We start from the raw sequence: 23,459 nt of genomic DNA, 5'->3' as shown, positions 1-23,459 counted from the left end.
GAAATTAACTTAAAATCCTGTGGAGACTGTAGACGAAAGGTATTTCTTTACTTCTAATTTTATGTTCACCTTTTCACCATTGTTTATTCATTTAGTCATATTTTTTCCCTACGCTGTTTTGTGTCCATTCTTATTTCCTCATTAGCAGCAATATCCAGTCAAATACCCCTTTCCCCCTACAAAAAGGGGAAAATTTTGTGTTCAATATGTTAATAATTAATGGTAATAATTAGTACAAATTTTCTTTTAGGTACTTAACTATTTTTAGAAGTTTCTTTGATTTGTCGCAAAAAGGCACATATTGCTTAGGGGCATTTCACTGTAGTTTAGGAAATAAATTGTACCTGTACCATTCAAAGCATTACTGAATAAAGGAGTTAAAAAGATAAGTAATATTTTCTTTCAGATACCTTATTTTTTGTTTTAAAAGAGTTGTTTATTTAATTTTTTGGCTGTGCTGGGTCTTTTTCTAGTTATGGCAAGTGGGGGATGCTCTCTAGATGCAGCACGTGGGCTTCTCATTGCAGGCTTCTCTTCTTGTGGGGCACAGGCTCAAGGGTGCACAGGCCTCAGTAACTGTGGCTCCCTGGGCTCTAGAGCACGAGCTGAGTAGTTATGGTGCAGGGGTTTTGTTGTTCTGCGGCATGTGGGATCTTCCCAGATCAGGGATTGAATTCCTGTCTCCTGTATAGGCAAGTGGATTTTTTTGCCACTGATCCACCAGGGCAGTCCCCTCAGATAACTTTTAGTGAGAAGGGTGAAATACTGAGGTCATTCTTAGATTATAAAGAGGTGTCATAGGGAAAGGATAAGCAGAAAGCTCAGAAGAGGTGAAGACATCATCTGAGATGTTATGCTTGGGGCTGGATAAAGTTTAGAAAGATAGATACCATGATGATGTAACAAAAGAGGTTCCTCTGGTTGGAAAAATTAGTAGGAGTACAGAAAGATAGGGAAAAATAAAGCAATTCTGTGGGGGGGAATAAAGGCATTCTTCCAGTTTAACCTGTATGGGAGTAAGAAAAGTAGGTTTTAGTTAAACCATGAGCACTTGTGTGTTTTCATGTAGTAGTTGATAGCTTATAACAGAAACTCACACAGGCAGAAACAGGCTCCTCAATTAACTGGTTTCTTAAAATTTATTTAACTTCTCATTTTGTGAAAGGAAAAGATTAAATTAGACTACCGTTGTGGTCTCTTTTGGCTCTGTGTTGGTACAACTCTTGAAGAGCTTACGATTCATGTTATATTCTAGCTATAGTTATGTGCCTATTTCTCTTACTAGGTTTTGACCTACTTCAGCTTAGGGGCTATATTTCCAGTGTTGACCACAGTGACTGTGAAACATGGCAGCAGTGTAATCTTACTTAGTTAATTGCAGTTAAAACAACTTAGTGTATGACTTAAGAGAAAAATCATCAGATGTGAGTGTAAAAAGATTGACATATAAAATGCTTTATAAAAGGTAGTTTTCTCAAACCTTTATACTGTATGACCTGAAAGTTCTTCCTGTGCTGATATTCTGAATCACAAGAATGCAGTTGGTTCTCCATCCTTTTGAAACCCAGAAATCTGTAGTAATATCTTGTCATTGGTAGTATTAAAAAGATATTCAAATTATCACTGTAATATGGAAGGTAAAATAGAAATAATGAGAAGTATATAAGAGAGAGTGGTATACTTTAGAAATTGATACAGATAAGATAAAAACTTATGAAAAGAAAATTACTTGTAGTGGTTGGAGATAATGTTGATTTTGGAGAGGGCTGTGCTAGAGTGCCATTCATTGCTCAAGTTCCACAATCCCTTTTGTAGAGAGAGAAGGAAAAATTAGCTAGATGGATTCAGATAAGGGTGTAGCAATCACTGAATATAATTTCAGTTCTTAATATATATCTAAAGAGCATGCTTCTAATTTGAGATAGTTTAAAGAATATATTCCTTGATTTACTTCAGAGCACGTTATTTAATATATTTAGATTCCAAAATTAGTCCAATTCTTTTCCTTTTGATTTTCATGAAAAAGAATAATTGTTCACTGGAAATTAAATATCAAATAAGTCTGTACTTTTTAAACAGGAGCATGAATCTGAAGGTGGAAGAACTCCTTTAATGAAAGCTGCACGAGCTGGCCATGTTTGTACTGTTCAGTTCCTAATTAGTAAAGGTAGGTTTGTGTAAGGCAGTGATTTTTTCCCAGAGATGTCTATTCCCTGCCCTTGGGTATTAAGGGATTTAGAGGTAAAGGACATTTTGTGGGTATCATGTGATGGAGAAATGCTGCTGAGATTTTTGTGAGTGGGTAGTTGATAAATACACTGCAACACACAGAACCATTCCATGAAGAGTTGTCATATTGGGTAACACATTTGTTGAGTAACATTTCAATAAAGAAAAATTTCTCTATGTAAATGAGGGTTTAGATTACTTGAAGTCTGTTCTGTCTATGTAATAATTTATCTTGAAACCTGGATTTTTGTGCCAAGTTTCTGCCACTGATTAACTTGAAGGCAAGACACTTTTCTCCTTTATTTATATTTCCCTGGGCCTAGGTTTCCTTTTTTGTAAAATATAAAGAAGTAATCATAAATATAGCACAGCCCACCCAAAAAAAGCTAAAAATTGAAATGGAAAAAATATGCCAAAAATGCATTTTTATTCATGGTCATTTATTCTATTTGAAAACCAACATCCTTATTAACAAAAGTAGCATATTATTACTTTCTTTAAATTATCTCTTTGGTATTTACTATATGAGTTCAAGCTGAAACTTTTTCATAAACTTTAGTATAGGAGATTAGAGATTTTACTTTTGATTCAACATTGATAAAGAGAGACTATGTAGACGATATACAATTAAAAAGGCAATATATGCCATTTCTTTTTTATCAAAAATACTGAAGTTTGTTGATAAATCAGAAATAATTTATTGGTCAAATTATTTTAGGCAATTTAAACACTTGTGTTACATGTTTATGAATAACACATGTATTCAAGAATGAAATTATTTTCAGTTATTATCTCTTCTCTTCCTTTGTTTAATTTTAATGAATCTGATTCCAGTTTCTTCCTGCTATTTTTTCCATTTCCCACATGCCTTGCACAGTGCTGCAAATCAGAGATGAGAATTTTACTACTATTACTTCCTATTTTTTGTTAATTCCTTCCATTATTTGGCCCATAGAGGGCAGTGTGAATTATTAATTTATTTATTTATTGGTTTTTAGTCATCTTGCCCACTGAAGATACAAAAATTTAGATAAAATCTTACATTTTACTTTTATAAAACTGATTATATTGAGTAATATATATTTCTATCCTTAGTTTTTAATGTTGCATACTTATACATTTATGGATGAAATTATGTTTGGGATTTATTTTAGAATAATTCAAGATGGGAGAGGAGAATGGATGTGGGTATATGTGAAATGAGATTGGCCATGTTTATAATCATTGAAGCTGGGTAATGAATATGTGGGGCTTCATTATCCTGTTCTCTCTACTCTTTGATTATTTTATTAACATTATTTTTCATGGATTGTCTGTTTTAGGAGCAAATGTGAATAGAACCACAGCTAATAATGACCATACTGTACTGTCCCTGGCTTGTGCAGGGGGTCATCTGGCAGTAGTGGAACTACTTTTGGCTCATGGGGCAGATCCAACTCACCGTTTAAAAGTATGTAACTGAAGTGTTTCAGGTAGCACTGTGAATTACTCTTCACTCTTGAGCATAACACGTTATCTACAAGTTCAACTTGTATTGACATTCTGAATGTGTTCATTTTCTTTTTTTAGAGGAAAGTGTTCTTTACTAAAATTGAAACTGTAATGTGTCTGGGACCTGTTGGCTTTATCTTCCTTAATGGTTCTGTAAATTAATTTGAAAAACTGTTTTTTCCCTTTCCATATTCACTCTTTTAGGATGGCTCAACTATGTTGATAGAAGCAGCAAAAGGTGGTCATACAAGCGTTGTTTGCTATCTTTTGGATTATCCTAATAATTTGCTTTCAGCCCCTCCACCAGATGTCACTCAATTAACCCCCCCATCCCACGATTTAAATAGGGTAAGATTCTAAACTAAAGCATTTTATATTATATTATCTTTATCCCTTTTTTAGTCATAGTTCCAGATTAAACTAAAATGATTGTTTTTTGTTGTAATACGCAATTCTCGTTAAAGATAATGTACTCAATACGGGTAATGACCTTTCAGTATAATACTCACATTCTAGATTGGTTTCATTTTGCTTTGCTTTCTTACTATGGCCAGAATAACCTTTTGATTTCCAAGTCTGTTTAAAAAAAATATCTTGGAGGGATTTCCTTGTCCCAGTGGATGGGACTTTTGTGGTATGGCCAGAAAAAGAAAAGTCATGGAAATAATTTGATACCAGCATATTTTAAGTAAATATGTTGTTTCCTGAGATTATGTTAAAAAATACTTTGAATGGATCTTCATAACTTATTCTTCATTCTGTGGCATCCAATCGCACAGTCATATCTGACTCTTTGCAACCCCATGGATTGCAGCCCACCAGGCTCCTCTGTCTATGGGGATTCTCTGGGCAAAAATACTGGAGTGGGTTGCCATGACCTCCTCCAGGGAATTTTCCCAACCCAGGGATTGAGCCCAGGTCTCCCACATTGCAGGCAGATTCTTTACCAACTGAATCATTTAAAGCATATTATTTAATGGAAGGTATAGGAAAGGCAGAAATATAATCAGTTTTATTTGTCTTAGGCTCCGCGAGTACCAGTTCAAGCACTGCCCATGGTTGTCCCACCTCAGGAGCCTGACAAACCACCTGCCAATGTTGCCACCACTCTTCCCATCAGGAATAAAGGTCAGTTATACTTCTAAAGCCTTCAGGTTGTCCAAGTAAAAATGATAAGATTGAAAAAAAAATAGCCATTTAAAATTATTTTTCCACAAAGAAATGAATTTTACTAAGTTGGCATAAAAAATTTTTTTTAAACAATGAAAGAAGCATGTTATTGGGAAAGAACATAGTTGAGAGCACGGATTTGTGCTGGAATGAGAAATATTAATAGAAATTCAGATGCTCATCTTTGATGCAATTCTGATTATCTGTGATTTTCTCTAATAACTAGTAATTTCTATCCATGTTAAAATATTAGACTGGGTATAATCGGGTGACATTTTTGTAAATTACTGAAATTTCGATAGTGATATAAGGCATATTAATAGCTAGATCAAAATTAAATTTTATTTTAGAATAACTGGTTTAATATAGATTTTATATCTGAAATACCTTTTCTCAACCAAGAATTCAGAGTTACTTCAGATATGGTTGCTTGTTTCTTTAGAACTCTCAGGTCCATATTTTACTTGTGGATGTTACATCATGTATGATTCATAAGTCATGTCCCGACACAGCGACTAGTTTGAATCAGATTTTCTTTTTAGAAAGTTTTACCTGAAGAACCAGTGTGGCTTTAACTTTTTGGTTTTTGGCTACCTGTATTATTTTACCAACAGTAATACTAAGTATTTCCACCAGTTCTTTTCAATCACTGCTACCAGTCTAGAGCCTTGGCACCTTTTTCAGTTGGTATACCAAGCAAATGATTGCTATACCGATAGCCAGATACATTTATTCACCTGGCTGTTGGAAGATATGATGAATGTCATAGTTAAGCATCTTTTCTTCCAGGGAAACTGAATTCCAGTTGTCTACTGGCCAAGTAGCTTTATGAATATGTGAATTTCTATCTTACCTTTATCAGTCTTGAAGATGGTAGGCCCCAACAAATATTTATTTTAGTTGAATTTTAATTTCCTGGTACTTCTCAGTGGTTTGAGTACTCTTTGTGTGTATGTGTGTGTGTTTAAAAGGCACAGATTATTAAATGTAGAAAAACCTTGACTTAGAAGTTTAAGTTTTCTCTACATCATAATAATTTAGCATTATTTTTCTGTTCTTATGATAAGTTTTTACATCTTTATGATCAGATGAAGTATCTATCTACACATAGTCTTAGATTTTATTTTAATTGTACCACTTTGATATCACAAATCTGCATCCCTCTATTGTCTAATTTTAGCCATGTGATATTTTTAAAATTCTGAAATTGATTTCCCAAAGATTATTCTATGCACATAAAATACATACATTTTATATTTATGATAAAGAAGGTGGATTTGTTTTTAACTCCTTAACAATGCATTTTCACCTTCTGTGGATATAATAACTTGGTGCATAACTGTTGGCACTAAACCTCCCAACAGTAACTCTGTAATGAGGATGCCATTCATGTGCACTTCTGAGGGGGTTTCTTTTTCACACAGCTGCTTCTAAACAAAAGTCCAGCAGCCATTTGCCAGCAAACAGCCAGGATGTACAGGGTTACATCACCAATCAGTCTCCAGAGAGCATTGTAGAAGAGGCTCAGGGAAAGTTAACAGAACTGGAACAGAGGATAAAAGAAGCCATAGAAAAGAATGCACAGCTGCAGTCGTTGGAACTGGCTCATGCTGACCAACTTACCAAGGAGAAGATCGAGGAGCTGAACAAAACAAGGGAGGAACAAATCCAGAAGAAACAAAAGATTTTGGAGGAACTACAGAAAGTAGAACGAGAGTTACAACTGAAAACGCAGCAGCAGCTAAAAAAGCAGTATCTAGAGGTTAAAGCTCAAAGAATTCAACTTCAGCAGCAGCAGCAACAGTCTTGCCAACATCTGGGACTGCTGACTCCGGTTGGGGTTGGAGAGCAGCTTTCCGAGGGAGACTATGCACGGTTACAGCAAGTGGATCCCGTTTTGCTTAAAGATGAACCCCAGCAAACTGCTGCTCAGATGGGTTTTGCACCAATCCAGCCTCTGGCCATGCCTCAAGCTTTGCCTCTGGCGGCAGGTCCCTTGCCTCCAGGGTCCATCGCAAATCTTACAGAACTGCAAGGAGTGATAGTTGGACAGCCAGTACTGGGCCAAGCACAGTTGGCAGGGCTGGGGCAAGGAATTCTGACAGAAACACAACAAGGGTTAATGGTAGCCAGCCCTGCTCAGACCCTCAATGACACGCTGGATGACATCATGGCAGGTGGGTTTATATTGTTATGAGCAGGTATCAAATATGATTTGCTTAAGGCGAGTAAGAGTGTGCCAGAATTTTTTGCCGTTACCCAACTTGAGAACTATTTCTGGACTCTTGACCCATGTATATCTTTAGAAATATTATTTCGATCTCAGAAGTTCTCAGATGGATACAGGTCAAATTAAAAATTAGCTCATTCAGTGCAAGTGGCTGAAACTTTCTGGCTTAGGTGGGTAGGCTGGGAATCTAGGTTTTTTTGGTAGTCGGGTTGATGTTTAATTTTTTGTTTGTTTCTTGTTTTTTTTCTAAGTTAAGAATACTGATAGAATTTTGGCTTTTTTCCTTCTGTATTCACACAATAAACTGGGATATTGATAGAAGTTGAACTGCAAAACTAGTAGGATACATCAGAAATCTTATTTGTGAACAGAAATTCTTTATATTCTGATGGATCAGACTTCAAATCTGATGAATATATTAAAAAAGAATGTAAATACTTTTACAACACTAAAAAAGTACCAAACCAAATAAGATTTGATTATATAGTATGTCAGTGATTTATCCTTTATGAATGTTAATGTGTAGTTTCTTTCTAATTGTAATTGTATTATGGAGAGGAGTAGTCCCCTGACAGTATCATAAATGATACGTCTTTAACTGGGTAGCCAGAGAATTTTTTTAACATTTTAATTAGTGTCATTGGCAAAAAAAAATAAAATAAAATAAGTTGTTTCAGTGGTTCTAGTTCTATTTACTTATTGAATATTTTTCATGAGTTTTATAACAAACTAGTAGAGTGAGATTTCACAGGGTTATGAACCGTAAGAATACTATACTGAAAAGGACATTTTTTTCTGTTAAAAAAAAAAAAAGAACCAGAAAAGAAAGAAACGGGAAAACAAAGGGATTAAATAGGCGAATTTTGATCATTTTTATCTGCTCTCTTCTCCCTTTTTAATTCTTTGGTTTATATTTAAAGGATGGTTGAATTTTTGAAACTATGTTTAAGTAGCATTATATATGATAGTGAGATTATATATAATTTAACTTTTAATTTTTTAAAAGAATAAGAGAAAACTAAGTTGTATAGTGGTGAGATATTTAGTTGGGCCTCCTGATTATTCAGCGGTAAAGAATCCACCTGCAGTGCAGGAGATGTGGGTTCGATCCCTGGGTTGGGAAGATCCCCTGAAGGAGGGCATGGCAACCACTCCAGTGTTCTTGCCTGTAGAATCCCATGGACAGAGCCTGCTGGGCTACAGTCTGTAGGATCTCAAAGAGTTGTATATGATTGATGTGAAGAGCAGGCGTATAGGAGATATTTAGTAGGTAACATTAAGAAACTAAGAAACCAACTAATGAGACAGATTTTGTACTTAGAAATTAAAATCAAAAGTTTCCTAGTTCTCTTCTAGTATCACCTCAACAGTAATAGGTGGAATGAAAATTTCTGCTGATCTTAGAGGGTCCAGTAACTACATCATAAAAAAATGCTATTAATCATTAGTAAGAACAACAAAGATTCTTGTGTTAAGTATAAATTTTTTTATAGATTTGAAAATTACTACCAATCACCATTAGCTGTTTATAATAATTGGGAATGTAATTTTAAAAACAGTAGATATATTATGAAAACTGAAGCAAACATCATCAGCTCCAGATCCCAAATTTGATATTTCTTTCATGACCATTCATTTAGCTCGTAATGGTATTCTATTATGTAAATTGAACTACCAAAGAATGTATAGAATTATTTATTCAATTAAATGAATAATGGACATTGCATACCAATGAATATTTTTAAAATTTTGATATGCTATCAGAATTTACCTGATGTTCTTGGGCATAGTTATCAATAATGATTTGCCAATTGTATAATTTTTATGCCAGTCAGAATCATTGGAGGCTTGTAAAGTAGTTTTTCTGTGATTTGTTTACCAAACAAAAATAATTAAATTCTCCCTGTATTACAGGTATCTTCCTATAAAAATTTTTTAAAGTATAAAACTTTTCAGGAAGTATGACAAATACTTGTCATATTATAAAAATACTTTGCTTGTTTATTCTCATTTATATGGGGAGAGGAGAGATGGCCAGAATAAACAACAGGATTAAACACCACCAGCTACGTCCCTGCAACCCATCCCTGCATCATGCATGTACACATGCACAAACATACACGTATACACTCACTTCCACAGCATTTCTTTACCCTTTTTCTGTGGTAGTACTTGTTACTTCAGTTGACTAATAACCATTTCCATTTCTTTGGATTTTTAAATATCTTACAACTTCATTAGGCTTAGTCTTGTCTTTCTTTTTTCTTTATGCATAATCTCTGCCCTTTATTCATTAGTCCCAGTTTATTAAATGCTCTTATAAGGTTCAGTCACTTTTTATCTAGCACTTGGCTGGCCAAGATCATCTATCTTCTCTGGTTTCTCTACTAGCTAAAGCAAGATCAGTTCCCTGTTTAACCAGTCTTAACACCTTGCTTTGCTGTGCTCTCAAGATCTCCTCTTTCCTTACCTGTTGTTAAAACCTCTCTGAACTCTTAACACTAATGAAGTTCTACATGTAAAGATCTGATCTGTACCATAGTTCCTTCAGGTACCTACATATTTACAGTTATTAATTTTAATTGTAGAGAATGGATGAGTGACAGGCAGTTACTTAGTTTTAGTACAGCAATTTCATAGGTACCTGAAGGGAAGTGATAAGAGGAAATTGATTTTTCCTATCTCCTTGACCAAAAATAAAACCAATTTAATATGTTCTTTAGAAGAACTTACTCTAGTTGAAATATAAATTATAATTTAGCCATTTAATGATAAAGCTGAGATTTTTTTGTTGTTTAGTATCATGAAGTAAAAATTAGTTTTTTGAACAGATTGTTCATTCTGTTTAAGCTAATTTTGTGTTTAGGTTAGCATTTTCATTTGTGAATATCTAATCAAAGGAGACTATGGAATCTATTTTAAGAGCCATAGATTTTATATGGTTTTGAAATTTTTATCTAAAATGTGTACATTTGAATTGTCTTGATCTTTTTCTTAACATACAAAACTACCAGCATGGAGTAACAATATCAAGGTCATTAGGTGATTAATGAATTAGTACATACCCTTTTCTTTTGATCTGGATCCCTAAGGACTTGAAGAGTGTGTTTTGTTTGTTTTGTTTTGTTCCCTCCTTTGTTTTTCTTTTGGCTTTTAAGTGGACTTAAAAATGTATGATTATAGAATGTGTGTTGCTATAATGTATAGTGTATGTTTGTGCCTGAACTGAGGATTTCATGTAAAATAGATTTTTTTTAATTGACGGTAATGTTTATAATTATTATAATAAGGTCAATTTCAGTTTTGTTCTTGGTAGGATCATAAATAACCTCTTGCTAGTTTCAGATCCAGTTGTGAATCATGATTGTTTTCTGTCTGATGTAGTTGATAACTACGTTGGTAACTTACATCCACACTACTGTTGATCATTCAAGATTAGCATTTTCAATAAGGGGGGAAATGATTGATATTCACATGTCAACTCCAAAAGTCAGTTGAAGAGGGAGTAAAGTACCCTCAACTGCTACCATCTTGAAATTCTCCTACCTTAGTACTGACCTATTAGCCCTTCTTAATTTACTTATTTTGATGAAAATAATATCATGGCAAAATTATACTTATAAGAACTAACAATAATCTACATTTGAGGGATGGTTGCATGCATGCATTTATTTCTACCCTAATCTTTTAATTTCGTCCTTCTAAGTCCAGTGTGATTGCTTGATTGATTGGTGGGCATTTTACCTCCTTCAGAATAATTTTTGCACGTGAGAAACTGTTTCTGTGTGAGGATCAAATTTATATATATACATACTGTCATACTGAGGGCTACCCCCTGTCTACAGCTAATATAGGAAGTATTTTAAATAGTCCATAGTGCATATCCCCAGTGATATTACTTTCATTAGTTCATGAGGTGTGAAATTAGCAGGTAAAAGTTATATTTTCTCCTTCTGAACTTGACTATTTTAACTTTTATTCCTTTTCTGATTAAGAAGACATATGGATAACCGTTTGCATATATATTACTTTTAATTCATTAAAATATTTTTGTTTTCAGGGTTATTTTGAACTAAAGTTTTATGATTACATACCATAAGAGGGGAATTTGTTTTACACATGAATTATTGTTTAGCAAATGGGTTACTTTCAATATATATTTAAATTTTGCTCTGTGTCTAATGTCAGAAATAACCAGGAAAATGAGTTATTAGTGCTATGGCAGTCTCTTTGTAGATATTTTGTTTTTAAATATCTTTAACTATTTTCTAATAATTATATCTTGCTGTTACCTAACAGTGTTTCATCCTTATTAAGTGCAGTTATTTTGTCCAACAGCAGTCAGTGGAAGAGCATCTGCAATGTCAAACACTCCTACCCACAGTATCGCTGCTTCCATTTCCCAACCTCAGACTCCAACTCCAAGCCCTATCATCTCTCCTTCAGCCATGCTTCCTATCTACCCTGCCATTGACATTGACGCGCAGGTAAGTCCACACCCAGGAGCGACAGCTCTAACTGCATTATATCATTGTGAAACTTTCATCAGTGATTTAAATCGTCCTAGACTGCAATGTCTCCGGTCAAAGACTTGAGCGACAAGTATAAATTACAAAATCCACATTTAAAGCAGTAAAATTCCAAGCACAGATTATTACTGATAATTAATGTGAAGATTTGGTTTCCACAGTCATCAAGTAATCTTTTTTTCTTAAACTTTAGAAGAGGATGTTAAGAGACAGAAGATTTGTGTATTTTATCTAAACTTTAATTAGAAGCTGTACTTTAAAATGCATATTGGATTCCATTTAATATCATATATATACTCAGTTGCATTTATATTGTCTTTGAAAATTCTGATCTTGCTGACAGAAGTATGTAGTAAGTCTGTGTGTCTGTGTATATAACACCTGTTAAATTGTTTTTTTAAAAAAAGTTACTTTAAAACATTCACTTAACCATGAAACCTCAGAGCAAAGTGAGGTTGGGAAGAAAGGATAGCTTGTGTTTCTTCCTGAAGTAATGCCAAGAGGCCTAGCTTACAAGATTGCTGAAGGAGATAAGGGTATGTGGCTTTCTTCAGGACTGAGAAATGTTTGCAGTTTATTTAGTTTTGTGTCTTGATTAGTACCTGATAGAGAGACTAGTATGAGAGTGGTGGTGTACATTATAAAACTTGTTTTATAAATGATCAGTTCTTTATAAATATCAGTTTTAGGGAAGGAGACAGGGAGAGAGAAAGTGTGTGTGTGTATCATTGCACCATTAAGGGGCTGTACTATTAAGCTATTGAAAATGAAGGCTCCTTTTCATTAAAATGTTTCTTGGTAATACTGTGGAAAAGGAATTTAATTTGTTCTTACTTGCTTTTCCTATTATAAGAGCTAACTTTTTTTTGTTGTTTTGTTTTGAGCACTTAAAATTGTCAGGAGCTTTTTTTAAGGAATAACCTTATTTAATCTTCAGACTACACATATGAGTAGCTACTCCTAAAACCCCATTTTCCAGATGAAAAAATCGAGGCTAAGAGAGCCATTAAGAATTGGGCTTACAATCACTTCATTTAACTAAGAAGTGGTGGGGCTGGTAGTCAAACTTAGGTTTGTTTAACTTCAATGGTACCCTTCCAGATACCATACTATAAGCCTCATTTTTCATTAAAAAAAGAAAAAGACATTCATTTGATGAACCACAATGGTTTACATTTCTTAAGGATTGCATTATAGAATTGGATTGAACTTTTTATTGAATTTGCATTATTTTCTTCAGTCTGTTTTGCTCTGAATCTGTTAATGTTTTAACCAGAAGTATTTTTTCTAGTTTTTATGGGATCAAAAATTGGTCCATAAGTAAAAATAAAGCTTCAGCAAAATATAAAAGGATTATTTTTTAATGCTTTAAACTAAAACAGCCCCAGAAAAGGTTCCAATAAGTATGATCATAAATATTAAGATTATTATAATGAAATATCTAACTTTACCACTTAGCCAGCATAAATTAATTTCTGAGAAGCTGCATAAAAATACTTTTAAAATATTAAAATTTAAAATACAACATACATTCTAAATATAGTACACATTTTTATTTTAAAACATTTGACTATGGCGCCTTAAAAATCTGCTTCTTTACTTGAGGTTTTTCAGATGGGTTAGACTAATTTGAGTTACAATACTTTTCTTGAAGTTTATCATAACTGAATAGTTAGGTATTAGAAATTCCTTGCATTACATGTTTTGGAACACATAGTACAGAATTAATATTCAGAAATCATTGCTTACCACTTTTCCTTTAACTTTCAGTGTTGCTTTTTAAAATTTACTAGTTTTTATGATACCAAGAAGTTACTTAAAGTGGTATATATAAGATTCTTTGGTGCTTAAACCATCTGAAGTTTTTACTAGATTCTCAAATACAAATGCCATGAGATTTTACATAGTGCATATTTTGATTTATGTTTGACAGTACTGTGCTATTATAGACAGGTGATATGATGAAAAAGTACCAAGATTCTTCTACTATGAAAGATTAAAAGTTCTCTAATAATTGAATCCTTCATGTGTTTATTTAACAAAACTTAAACTTTTTGTTTTTAACACTTTACATATACTTCCTTCTTTAACTTAACCTTTATAACAGTACCATGAAGCAGGTACTGTTACTATTCCCATTTTACAGGTGAGGAGAGAGGTCTTAACCTAAAAGCCAATTTTTAGTGCAGCCAGCTTTCAAATGAACAAACACTCTGGGTCTAGAATCTAAAAAATGAATCTGCCTAGATAACAAGCTGTCCTGTGTGTTTAATCTTTGGATTGTTTTAGCATATTTCTTAGGTCGTACCACATATTTATCACAAGTTTTAAGGAAGAACAGAAGAAGTTTAATTTTTAATGCTTCAGTACGTTTCATTTTGGGGCTTCCATGGTGACTCAGACGTTAAAGATTCCGCCTGCAGTGTAGGAAACCTGGGTTCCATCCATGGGTCGGGAAGATGCCCTGGAGAAAGGAATCGCAGCCCACTCCAGTATTCTTGCCTGGAGAATTCCATGGACAGAGAAGCCTGTCACAAAGAGTTGTACATGACTGAGTGACTAACACACACAAACCTTTCAAAATGCTAATGATTCTTGGAAAACGGTTGTTTAGTTGATCATTATAGTTGGGGACTAATATCTGATTTCATTTATTCACTTATTTATTTTTTGTTACGCTTGGTCTTCATTGCTGTACTATTCAGTCTTTCTCTAGTTGGAGTGATTGGGGACTACTTTTACTTGCAGTGTGTGGGCTTCTCATTGTGGTAGCGTCACTTGTTGCAGAGCATTGTCTGTAGGCACACAGGCTTAGTTGTTCCATTTATTCTGGCCCTTAAAGAGTGCAAAAGATAACAAGTTTGCATTCTTTATAAGAGTCCTCAAATCTTATGTTCTTGGTGTTTGTGCCACAGGCTCTTCGCCTCTCATGTAATGGTTTTAATGAATTGTTTGGATATTTTCCAGGCTTAAGATTACTAATACCATACACTGTCCTGGTACCAGAATTTATTTTAGCAAACATCAATAAATGATAGTTTGAAGTGATTATTTGGGACTGTTTTACTATATATTCTGATAACATAGCTCTCTGCTCTCTATTTTTATTTTGCTTAAGTGATAAAATAAAACTTATACCTGGATACTCTAGATATAGAAACATGTAGATAGGAATCCTGTAGAGATTTTTAAGAGCAATGGTTTTATATGAAACAGTAAATCTGGTTGACAGAGTTGAATCCCCTGAATTAATTAAATATTTTCTATATATTATTATATTAAATTTTAATTAACTGTGCTGCTGCTGCTGCTAAGTTGCTTCAGTTGTGTCCATCTCTGTGTTACCCCAAAGATGGCAGCCCACTAGGCTCCCCCATCCCTGGGATTCTCCAGGCAAGAACACTGGAGTGGGTTGCCATTTCCTTCTCCAAGGCATGAAAGTGAAAATTGAAAGTGAAGTCACTCAGTCATGTCCCACTCAGCGACCTCATGAACTGCAGCCTACCAGGCTCCTCCATCCATGGGATTTTCCAGGCAAGAGTACTGGAGTGGGGTGCCATTGCCTTCTCCTTAATTAACTCTACTAGACACTAAAAGTGAGAAAGAATTAGCTGTTCTGTTCATGAGTTCTAAAACCAGTGTTCTGGCATGAACTGGACTTGTGTTCCAGTTCTAAACTACTTGACACTTTTTTCTCAAATTTCTGAAGGCTTTCCTTAAACTTGGGGTAACTGATTGTAGTATATCTCAAAAACAGAAAAAGTAAAAACTTTCTAATGTAATTTTGACTTTTTTCCTGTTTTTAATAATTAGCATATATCTATTATATTTTAAAGAAGGTAAATATATACCAAGACTGAAATTGTAAAACTATGTTTTACCTTTAGTGGTATAAACATCATTTGGTACTTCTCTCTTTTTCCTGTCTTTGCATCTTGGAAAATAGTTTCATCATGATTTAATGAGAGAAATTAAGGAGACCAGAATAAAATGAATTGATAGTAATATGTAATAATCTGCCATTAAAGCATTCTACATAAAATGCACCTATTTCTACTTGTTTATATGAAATGTTTTGAGTGGGTTGTTACTATCTTACTGATTTGTCTCATTGAATGCCCTAAAGTGCTATCCTTTTTAATCTTATATATGACCCCTGATATAGTTAGAGAATGAGATGTTTGGGATTGTGGAGGTCTACAAGTGTTCATCTCTTTAAATTCTAACAGCTTTCAAAGTAATTTAATAAATTTCTTTTTTTATAGTTCAGATATATTTTTTTCAATTACATTCCAACTCATTAAAAGTTGCCTTTTCCTTTAATATTGCATTTGTCTTATGATTCTTTTTTTTTCTCTTATAAAATTGTGTAATCATTCCTGGTGACATATAAGCCTGAATCATCATAACAACATACTATGATACAGAATGGTATATTTCATGATATTATGAGCTAAATGAAAATTTTCTTTAGAATATAAACCTGGAAAGCTCTTAACAAAGCTCTTCTTTCCAGATTTCTTTCAATATATGACCAAGAATGTGACTTAGTAACCAGTATAATGTAAATTCAGTGTTACTTTACTTTATAGAAAATCATTGCCTGTATTTCATTTCCTAGATTAAAAATATTCAAAAACACACACACACACACATATATATGTATATATATATGTATATCTTGTCAGTAGCTAATTTTAACCCAAATTCCTACTTTAGTTAAATTGTTTCTTGATGTATTGCAAATCAGGATATGTCTTACTATTTTGGGAATGCGTAGGTATGTATTTGAGGGGGTGAAAGTCTCATTTCAGGACCTTTAACTTTGTTCTTCTTTATTGTTCTAATAGGTTGTTGTAAAGTATTAGCTGCTTTAAGTTACCCTTAATGTAGAAATAAAGTGAAGTGACCTACTTTTAAGTTCCCCAGGGAATTTGACTAACCAACCACCCTCCTCAGCTTTAAATATTTTTTCCTCCAACTCATAAATTATTCACATTTCTCTCTTAGTTTGAACCTAAATTTCCTTTGTACAGTACCTGTAAACTTCTAGTAAGCAGAGACTCTTTTGCCTTTGTCAGCCCTGGAGTTCCTTGTAGAGTACTTTGACTGTAAAAGGTGCTTAATAAATGTCAACTGAATTGATATTTTATAATGTGGAAAAAAAACCAATTTTACTGATTCTCTAAAATTTTTCATGTGTAAGCATACAACTTTGTCTCTTTTTTGAAACTTTGTGTCTTTTTCGAAACTTTCTCTTCATTCTCTATTAAGAGTGACACCGGTTTCCTAAATTACTCTTTAACCCCCAGAAAACTTCTAGAAAACTTATAAACTTGGTAAAGTTGACTTGTCATCATAAAGATGACTCTTCTACTGATAGTCTGTACGGTAACATAGAGAGTGCATTAATACAGTTAGACTTAATATTATGCTTCCCTCAGTTGGCTGTGCCTTAGCGCTGTGCTGTGATGTTATAGGGTAAGCAGCATTTTGTTACCCAAGATTCTCTTGTTTTTTTTAACACCAATCTTTATCACTCATTAGCCTGTGTGACCATTAGGTTATTTCTCTGACATTTGTCTCCATTTCTCTAAAGTCAGACACAATAATTCCTTCCTTATAGGCCTGAAATGAAGATCAAATACTATAACACAATCAGAGCTGTCACTCATTTAAGTATTCATGTCCTTCTCCATTGTTGTAGTTGGTGCGTCTCTCCCTTGGGGCAAGTCCATCCCTGATCTCTGCAGTCAGTAGCTCTGTTCTCTGCCAGCCTCTTTTGCAGAGCAGGTTTTGCAATCTCTGTCTTCATCCCTGACTAGTAGGCTTTTTCTTATTTCTTGATTCTATTTTTTTCCTTTTGTGTCTTGTTACTCAGTTTTTTATAATGGAGCTTGGTTTTTAGAGTTACTGAACTTGTAGGAGATTATGCCTATCCTTTTTGCATTTATTATATAACTATATATATATATCATATATGTAGTCTTATTTTAATTAGCGATAGTCTTTGATTCTATTACCCTTATAGCCACTGTCATTTGTTCAACTTATTTCTCATCTATTGTTTCCTAGGCAAGACATCACTAAGGTAGAGAATGCATAAATAAGACATATTCATTACCTTCCAGTAATAGATAGTCCCATGAGGGTGACAGATGCATAATTGCACATTTTCTGGTAGCCACATTTAAAAAAAGCAAAAAGAAATAGGAATTAATTTTAAGGCTATATTTCACATAATATATCCATAATATTGTTTAAACATATAATCAATACTAAAAAGTTACTGAGGTATTTTACCCTTTTACTTCATACTGAAGTCTTCAAAATTATTGTGCATGTTATACTTACAGGTTAGAGTGGTCAAATCATAAGTCAAACTTTCCTGACTTTAGCACCAAAAGCCTCTCATCCCAGAAACCGCCTCCATACTGGGCAAATCCAGATGGCTTGCCACTCTATTTTTAAATATATATCTCAATGTTACTTCATTGGAAGTACTTGATTTGCATTTAGATGTGATTAAATGACTGAAAAAGTAGATATCATTATTTAATTTGCCCCAGACATACAGAAAAGGTTTCTAATAACCAAATTATCAGTTTTTAAGTTAAAAAATTAAATAAAATTTAAAATTCAGTTCCTGAGTTACTCTAGCCGTATTTCAAGTACTAATAGCCACATATGGCTAGTAGTTAACTTTTTTTGTATAGCACCAGCTTACAGTAATAAAAACATGAGGACTTAACTCACTAAATAAGTATTTAAGCCATAATAGAGTATGTCCACTGGTAAATCCAATATTCATCCCTATCATTGGTAGAAGTCAGAAGTAAACTATATATTAACAGTGTCATCATGTCTCAATTATAGGTCTTTGTGTTTCAAAGTACTCTATATCTTATGTATATTTTTTGTTCCTTTGACTTTTTATGGGCTTTGTTCCTTGAATGCAGTTACCTGAAAGTAGTGTTTTCATTTCAAGACTTGTTTTTCAGCTTTCTTAGTTGAGTCCAGAGTAGCTAATTTGGCTCAATGGCTGAGGATTCTTCTCGATATTCTGTGTGTTTTGAGGGTCTTTCTGCTCTGCTGTGAGAATCAAACCATTCCCAGCCCTGTTTAACCTCTTGGTGTTGTTCAGCCCCTTCTAGTGGTCTTTCCCTGACCTCCAATAATTTTTCTTATGCACATGTGCTGATCAGAGCTCAGCTGAAGACTCGAGGGGAGCCCTCTGTGGATCTCTGGAGAACCGTCTGAATCTAGCGCCTTCCTCCCCAGTAGTCTGCTCCATGAATTCTAGCCACCTTCACTTCTCCAAACTCTTCAATTTTAGGGAGACTGCCAGATTCTTTTTGGGTATCCTTTCCCTTCACTTTAGCCTGGAAACTGTCTGCGCAATACAATAAGTTAATCATTTCTGTCTGCAGTGATCAGTGTCATGTATTGCTTGTCATTTCAAATAACCTTCCTTTTTTGTTTGGAATGGGAAAATAAATCTTGTCTGTGCTACTCCATTTATGTGTAGAAGAGAAAGTGAGTCCACAGTAGTATTTCTTAAAACATGTAGCTGAAAATAGCATTTGGTTAGAAAATCATACTTTTTTTCTTGCTTTAAGAATTGCCCATAAAATTCAAATATTAGTCTTTATTAAAAAAAAATTTTCACAAGTTAACTGCTAATGGGGAGAAAAAGATTTAATATCCAATTATCTGATACGCTAGAGTGGTATATGTGTAGGTGTGTATTTGGTATATGTACATATTATGCAATTGATGTTAACATTTTTAACTGTCTAATGAACTAATCAACAATTAATTTTTTACAGACTGAGAGTAATCATGACACAGCGCTAACGCTTGCCTGTGCTGGTGGTCACGAGGAACTGGTACAAACTCTGCTAGAAAGAGGAGCTAGTATTGAGCACCGAGACAAGAAAGGTAGACAAGAAAAGTTCATGAACTTTTTTCTGAATTTGTATCTACTACTTGTAGTCCTATATTGATGCTTAGATAGAATAGAAAATAGCACTGTTCCTTTTGCTTAGCTAAGATCTTTATTTTACTTCAGGTTTTACTCCGCTCATATTGGCTGCTACAGCTGGTCATGTTGGTGTTGTTGAAATATTGCTGGACAACGGTGCAGACATTGAAGCCCAGTCAGAAAGAACCAAGGATACACCACTATCCTTGGCTTGTTCTGGGGGAAGACAGGAGGTATTGTTGTTGCCAAGTATAATTTCTTTTCCTCCCTCCATTTAACAAATACATGGTTTAATTTATATGATTTTGTAGGAACAGTGGACAGATATTAAGATTTATCACAGTAATGAAACTATTAGCTTTTAGCGAAAGAAATAATGTTAGCATAAGCTGTCTTGCCAAAAAAAGCATACCTTGTTTATTATCCTGCTCATCTAAAAGTACTAACTGCCATGGAGATCCCTCTATACTGCATTCAGACTAATAGAATGATTAAGACATCCCAAATCAAGTCAGCAAGCTTCCCATAAGCAGGGCCTATATTCATTCATCTTTTCCTCTCCCAGAGTATTTAGTATGAAAAGTACTTAAGCTCAGCCTCTGTTGCTGTCTACATATAAGATTAGTAGGGAATTAAGAGTATTCAATTTTTAATTGTTTTAAGTAATTTTATCCTTTAATTGTTCCCCAACCCTTCTTAACTCTGAAGGTTGGTTCTTGGGTAATATTATATAATCTTTTAGCTTTTTTTTAGCTAGAACAGCTGGTATACTTAGGTGTGGACTCAAGAACTTGTAACTTTACTCACTTGTGTGTCTTCTTTGGGCATTTAACAATCAGTTGGATAACCTCGTTTTAAATCCATTTTTTAAATCCAGTTATATTCACCAGTTGTGCTGTCCCTTTGTATTGATAACTTCTCAATAAGGAATTGTTGACTCTTATATTTAGAAAGCACTCTAGGTCATTCTCTGTTTCTTTTTATTTCACCATTCTCATTCTCTTATGTATTCCACAGTGGAGGTGATTGTACCAGTCAGAATTGTAAATGTTCTGTTTTTGGAATATAATGAATAAAATTTTGACTTAACTGAAAGTTTTGATCACTATTTTATTTGAAGAGCTTCCCAGCAAATCTATATCTCAATTTAAACTTCATTGGAAATACTTGATCTGTCTGTGTGTGTGTGTGTGTGTGTGTGTGCACGCGCGCGCGTGCGTGCACACACGCACGTGCTCACTCAGTCATGACTCTTTGCAACCCTATGAACTGACAGACTGAGCATGCACACACAAACACACACACACACTTTATTGCTTAAGGGACTCCTTGTAAGATAAAATAACCTAATGCCAATTGGGGGACTTGATTTATAATCTTATTACATAAGCCACTTAGGCTTACTGACTAAAGGAAAAATCTGATAGAAAGTCACAGCTTCAGAAAAAGATAAAAATTGTATGATATTGCTTACATGTGAAATTTCAAAAAAAAAAACAAATACTAATGAACTTATATACAAAACAGAAGTAGACTCACAAACACAGAAAACAAACTTAGAGTTACCAAAGGGGAAAGGAGTAGCTGATGAATAAAACAGGAGTTAGGGATTAACATATCCTCACTACTATATATGGAATAGATGACCAACAGGGACCTACTCTATAGCACAGGGAACTATACTCAAAATTTTAGAATAACCTATAAGGGAGAAGAATTTAAAAAAAAAAACTATATATGTATATAACTGAATACATATGTGTTCAGTATATATATATGTATATATACCTGAATCATTTTGCCCTGAAACTAACACACAGTAAATCAACTATGCTTCAATAAAAAATAAAATTAAATTTATAAAAGAAAGTGGTTAAGAATGTGAACTTAAAAAACAAAAAGACAAAAAAATGGTATAGTAGATTAAAGACCCCTGGATGACACTTAAATAAATGCTAATATTCTCAGCTATCAGGGAATGTAAATTAAGACCCCAGTGAGATATCACATCTACTAGAATGGCTAAATTAAAGATTGACAGTACTAAATTTTGCCGAATTGTCAAAACTAGAAACAGTAGTGATGTTCATCAATAGAATAGATAAACTAGTGTATTCACTTAATGTAATGCTGCACAATACATACAAATCACTCTCAAACACTATGTGATTCATTTATATGAAGATCCAATGAAACTAGCCTGTGGGTAGAATTGACTGGGAAGGAACATGAGTAAATAACAAATGGGAGGGAGATTCAGAAGGGAAGGGACATGGATATACCTATGGCTGATTCTTATTGATGTTTGACAGAAAACCACAAAATTCTGTAAAACAGTTATCCTTCAGTTAAAAAAATAAAGTGGAAAAAATAGCAGATTTAAATTAGTTGTATCCATTTGTCAATACTTGGTGAATATACAGTTTAAGTTTTGTGCATTTATTTAAAGTTACAGATTTCACTTAAAAAAAAAAAACCTGAAAAAAATAAGAGGTTAGTTAATTGCGCACTTGCTGATGTATTTAAGGGAAATTGCAGGTGTCTACACCTTACTTAGAAACAAAATGCATCAATGATGGACAGACAAGTAACTGTGAGAGAAAAGTAAGCATAGTAGAATATTAATAGTAGAATCTAGGTGATGAATGTATGTAATTTTTTTCAATTTTTCCATGTGCTTGAAAATTTTTGTAGTAAAATATTGGGGAAAAATTATTGGCTTTATTCCAAAAATTTTTTTACATTTAGTTTTTAAGGACATTTACATGTACAAATGAAAAAATCTTCTATAGAACACATGAACTATAGATCTTTCAATGAAAATACTGCCATTTCAACAGACTGCAAAATGGATTTTACTTATCCCTTTGTTGACTTCTAAGACCTTTTGCTTTTCATTTGAGACTGATTTTGTGCAAAGGATGAAAGGACTTTCCCTTTCTTTTATTATAGACAATATACCAGAAAAAAAGGGAAATTGCAAATTGTCTCACCATAAGAAGAAAACCATTTTTTCTCTTTTCTTTTTCCAGGTGGTGGAGCTGTTGTTAGCTCGAGGGGCAAATAAAGAGCACAGGAATGTTTCTGATTACACACCTCTAAGCCTGGCTGCTTCTGGTGGTTATGTGAATATTATCAAAATATTACTAAATGCAGGAGCTGAGATTAATTCTAGGTAAGTTTCAGTCTCTCTTTCCAAGTCCCTTAAGAGTGTTATGTTAAAGATATTTGTAGAACAGCACATCTTTAATGCCATATATAGGAAATGCCTACATTATAAATTTAGAATTCAAATTTAAATATTTAAAATTATTGACATACAACTTCAAAAAATTATCAATTACTCTATTTCTTATGGAATTGAGTAACTTCACTTTAATAATGAGTTAATTTGTTTTTAGTCCAAGTCATTGTGCAGAAAGTATTCTGGTTCTGGGTAGTAAAGGATTTGAAGTATGTTCTTAAGTAAGTCTACAGAATAAAGAATCTTAATCTTCAATCATGAGATAGAATTCTGTTTTATCATCCAATTTTTCCAGGACATTTAAAAATGTATATTTTTCCTTCTGTTCTTCCCATACTTCCACCCCCAGAACTGGTAGCAAATTGGGCATTTCTCCTCTGATGTTAGCAGCTATGAATGGGCACACAGCTGCCGTTAAGCTCCTGTTAGACATGGGCTCTGACATTAATGCTCAAATAGAAACCAATCGGAACACTGCCCTTACCTTAGCCTGCTTCCAAGGAAGAACTGAAGTGGTTAGTCTTCTGCTTGATAGAAAAGCAAATGTGGAACACAGAGCTAAGGTAAGAAGAGGTCTGAGAT

At 33.8% G+C, this 23,459-nt stretch overlaps 1 protein-coding gene and 1 long non-coding RNA gene across 6 annotated transcripts in view; one reads left to right on the top strand and one right to left on the bottom strand.

Moving 5' to 3' along the window:
• Nucleotides 1–23,459, top strand: part of ANKRD17 (ankyrin repeat domain 17) — a 168,121-nt gene that overhangs the window by 92,021 nt on the left and 52,641 nt on the right. For 2 of the 5 annotated variants that reach the window (XM_013964713.2, XM_018049564.1), the window contains exons 11-20: nucleotides 2,080–2,167; nucleotides 3,552–3,679; nucleotides 3,925–4,068; nucleotides 4,746–4,848; nucleotides 6,315–7,067; nucleotides 11,459–11,607; nucleotides 19,479–19,590; nucleotides 19,721–19,866; nucleotides 22,666–22,808; nucleotides 23,227–23,440. In XM_013964713.2, the coding sequence (XP_013820167.2) occupies nucleotides 2,080–2,167; nucleotides 3,552–3,679; nucleotides 3,925–4,068; nucleotides 4,746–4,848; nucleotides 6,315–7,067; nucleotides 11,459–11,607; nucleotides 19,479–19,590; nucleotides 19,721–19,866; nucleotides 22,666–22,808; nucleotides 23,227–23,440 (1,980 nt within the window). The remainder of the gene's footprint in view (nucleotides 1–2,079; nucleotides 2,168–3,551; nucleotides 3,680–3,924; nucleotides 4,069–4,745; nucleotides 4,849–6,314; nucleotides 7,068–11,458; nucleotides 11,608–19,478; nucleotides 19,591–19,720; nucleotides 19,867–22,665; nucleotides 22,809–23,226; nucleotides 23,441–23,459) is intronic. The other 3 variants (XM_018049563.1, XM_018049565.1, XM_013964714.2) reach the window with 3 other exon arrangements.
• Nucleotides 9–23,437, bottom strand: LOC106502217. Its single transcript, XR_001295808.2, has 4 exons — nucleotides 23,362–23,437; nucleotides 17,774–17,826; nucleotides 1,481–1,806; nucleotides 9–1,006 (listed from the first exon to the last, which is right to left on the bottom strand). It is a non-coding gene; the product is annotated as an uncharacterized LOC106502217 (long non-coding RNA).

This window comes from Capra hircus, chromosome 6, assembly GCF_001704415.2.
Source record: "Capra hircus breed San Clemente chromosome 6, ASM170441v1, whole genome shotgun sequence".
Classification (NCBI taxonomy): Eukaryota; Metazoa; Chordata; class Mammalia; order Artiodactyla; family Bovidae; genus Capra; species Capra hircus.
Note: the sequence above shows the minus strand (reverse complement) of the source record. Positions and strands in the feature narration are given on the sequence as shown.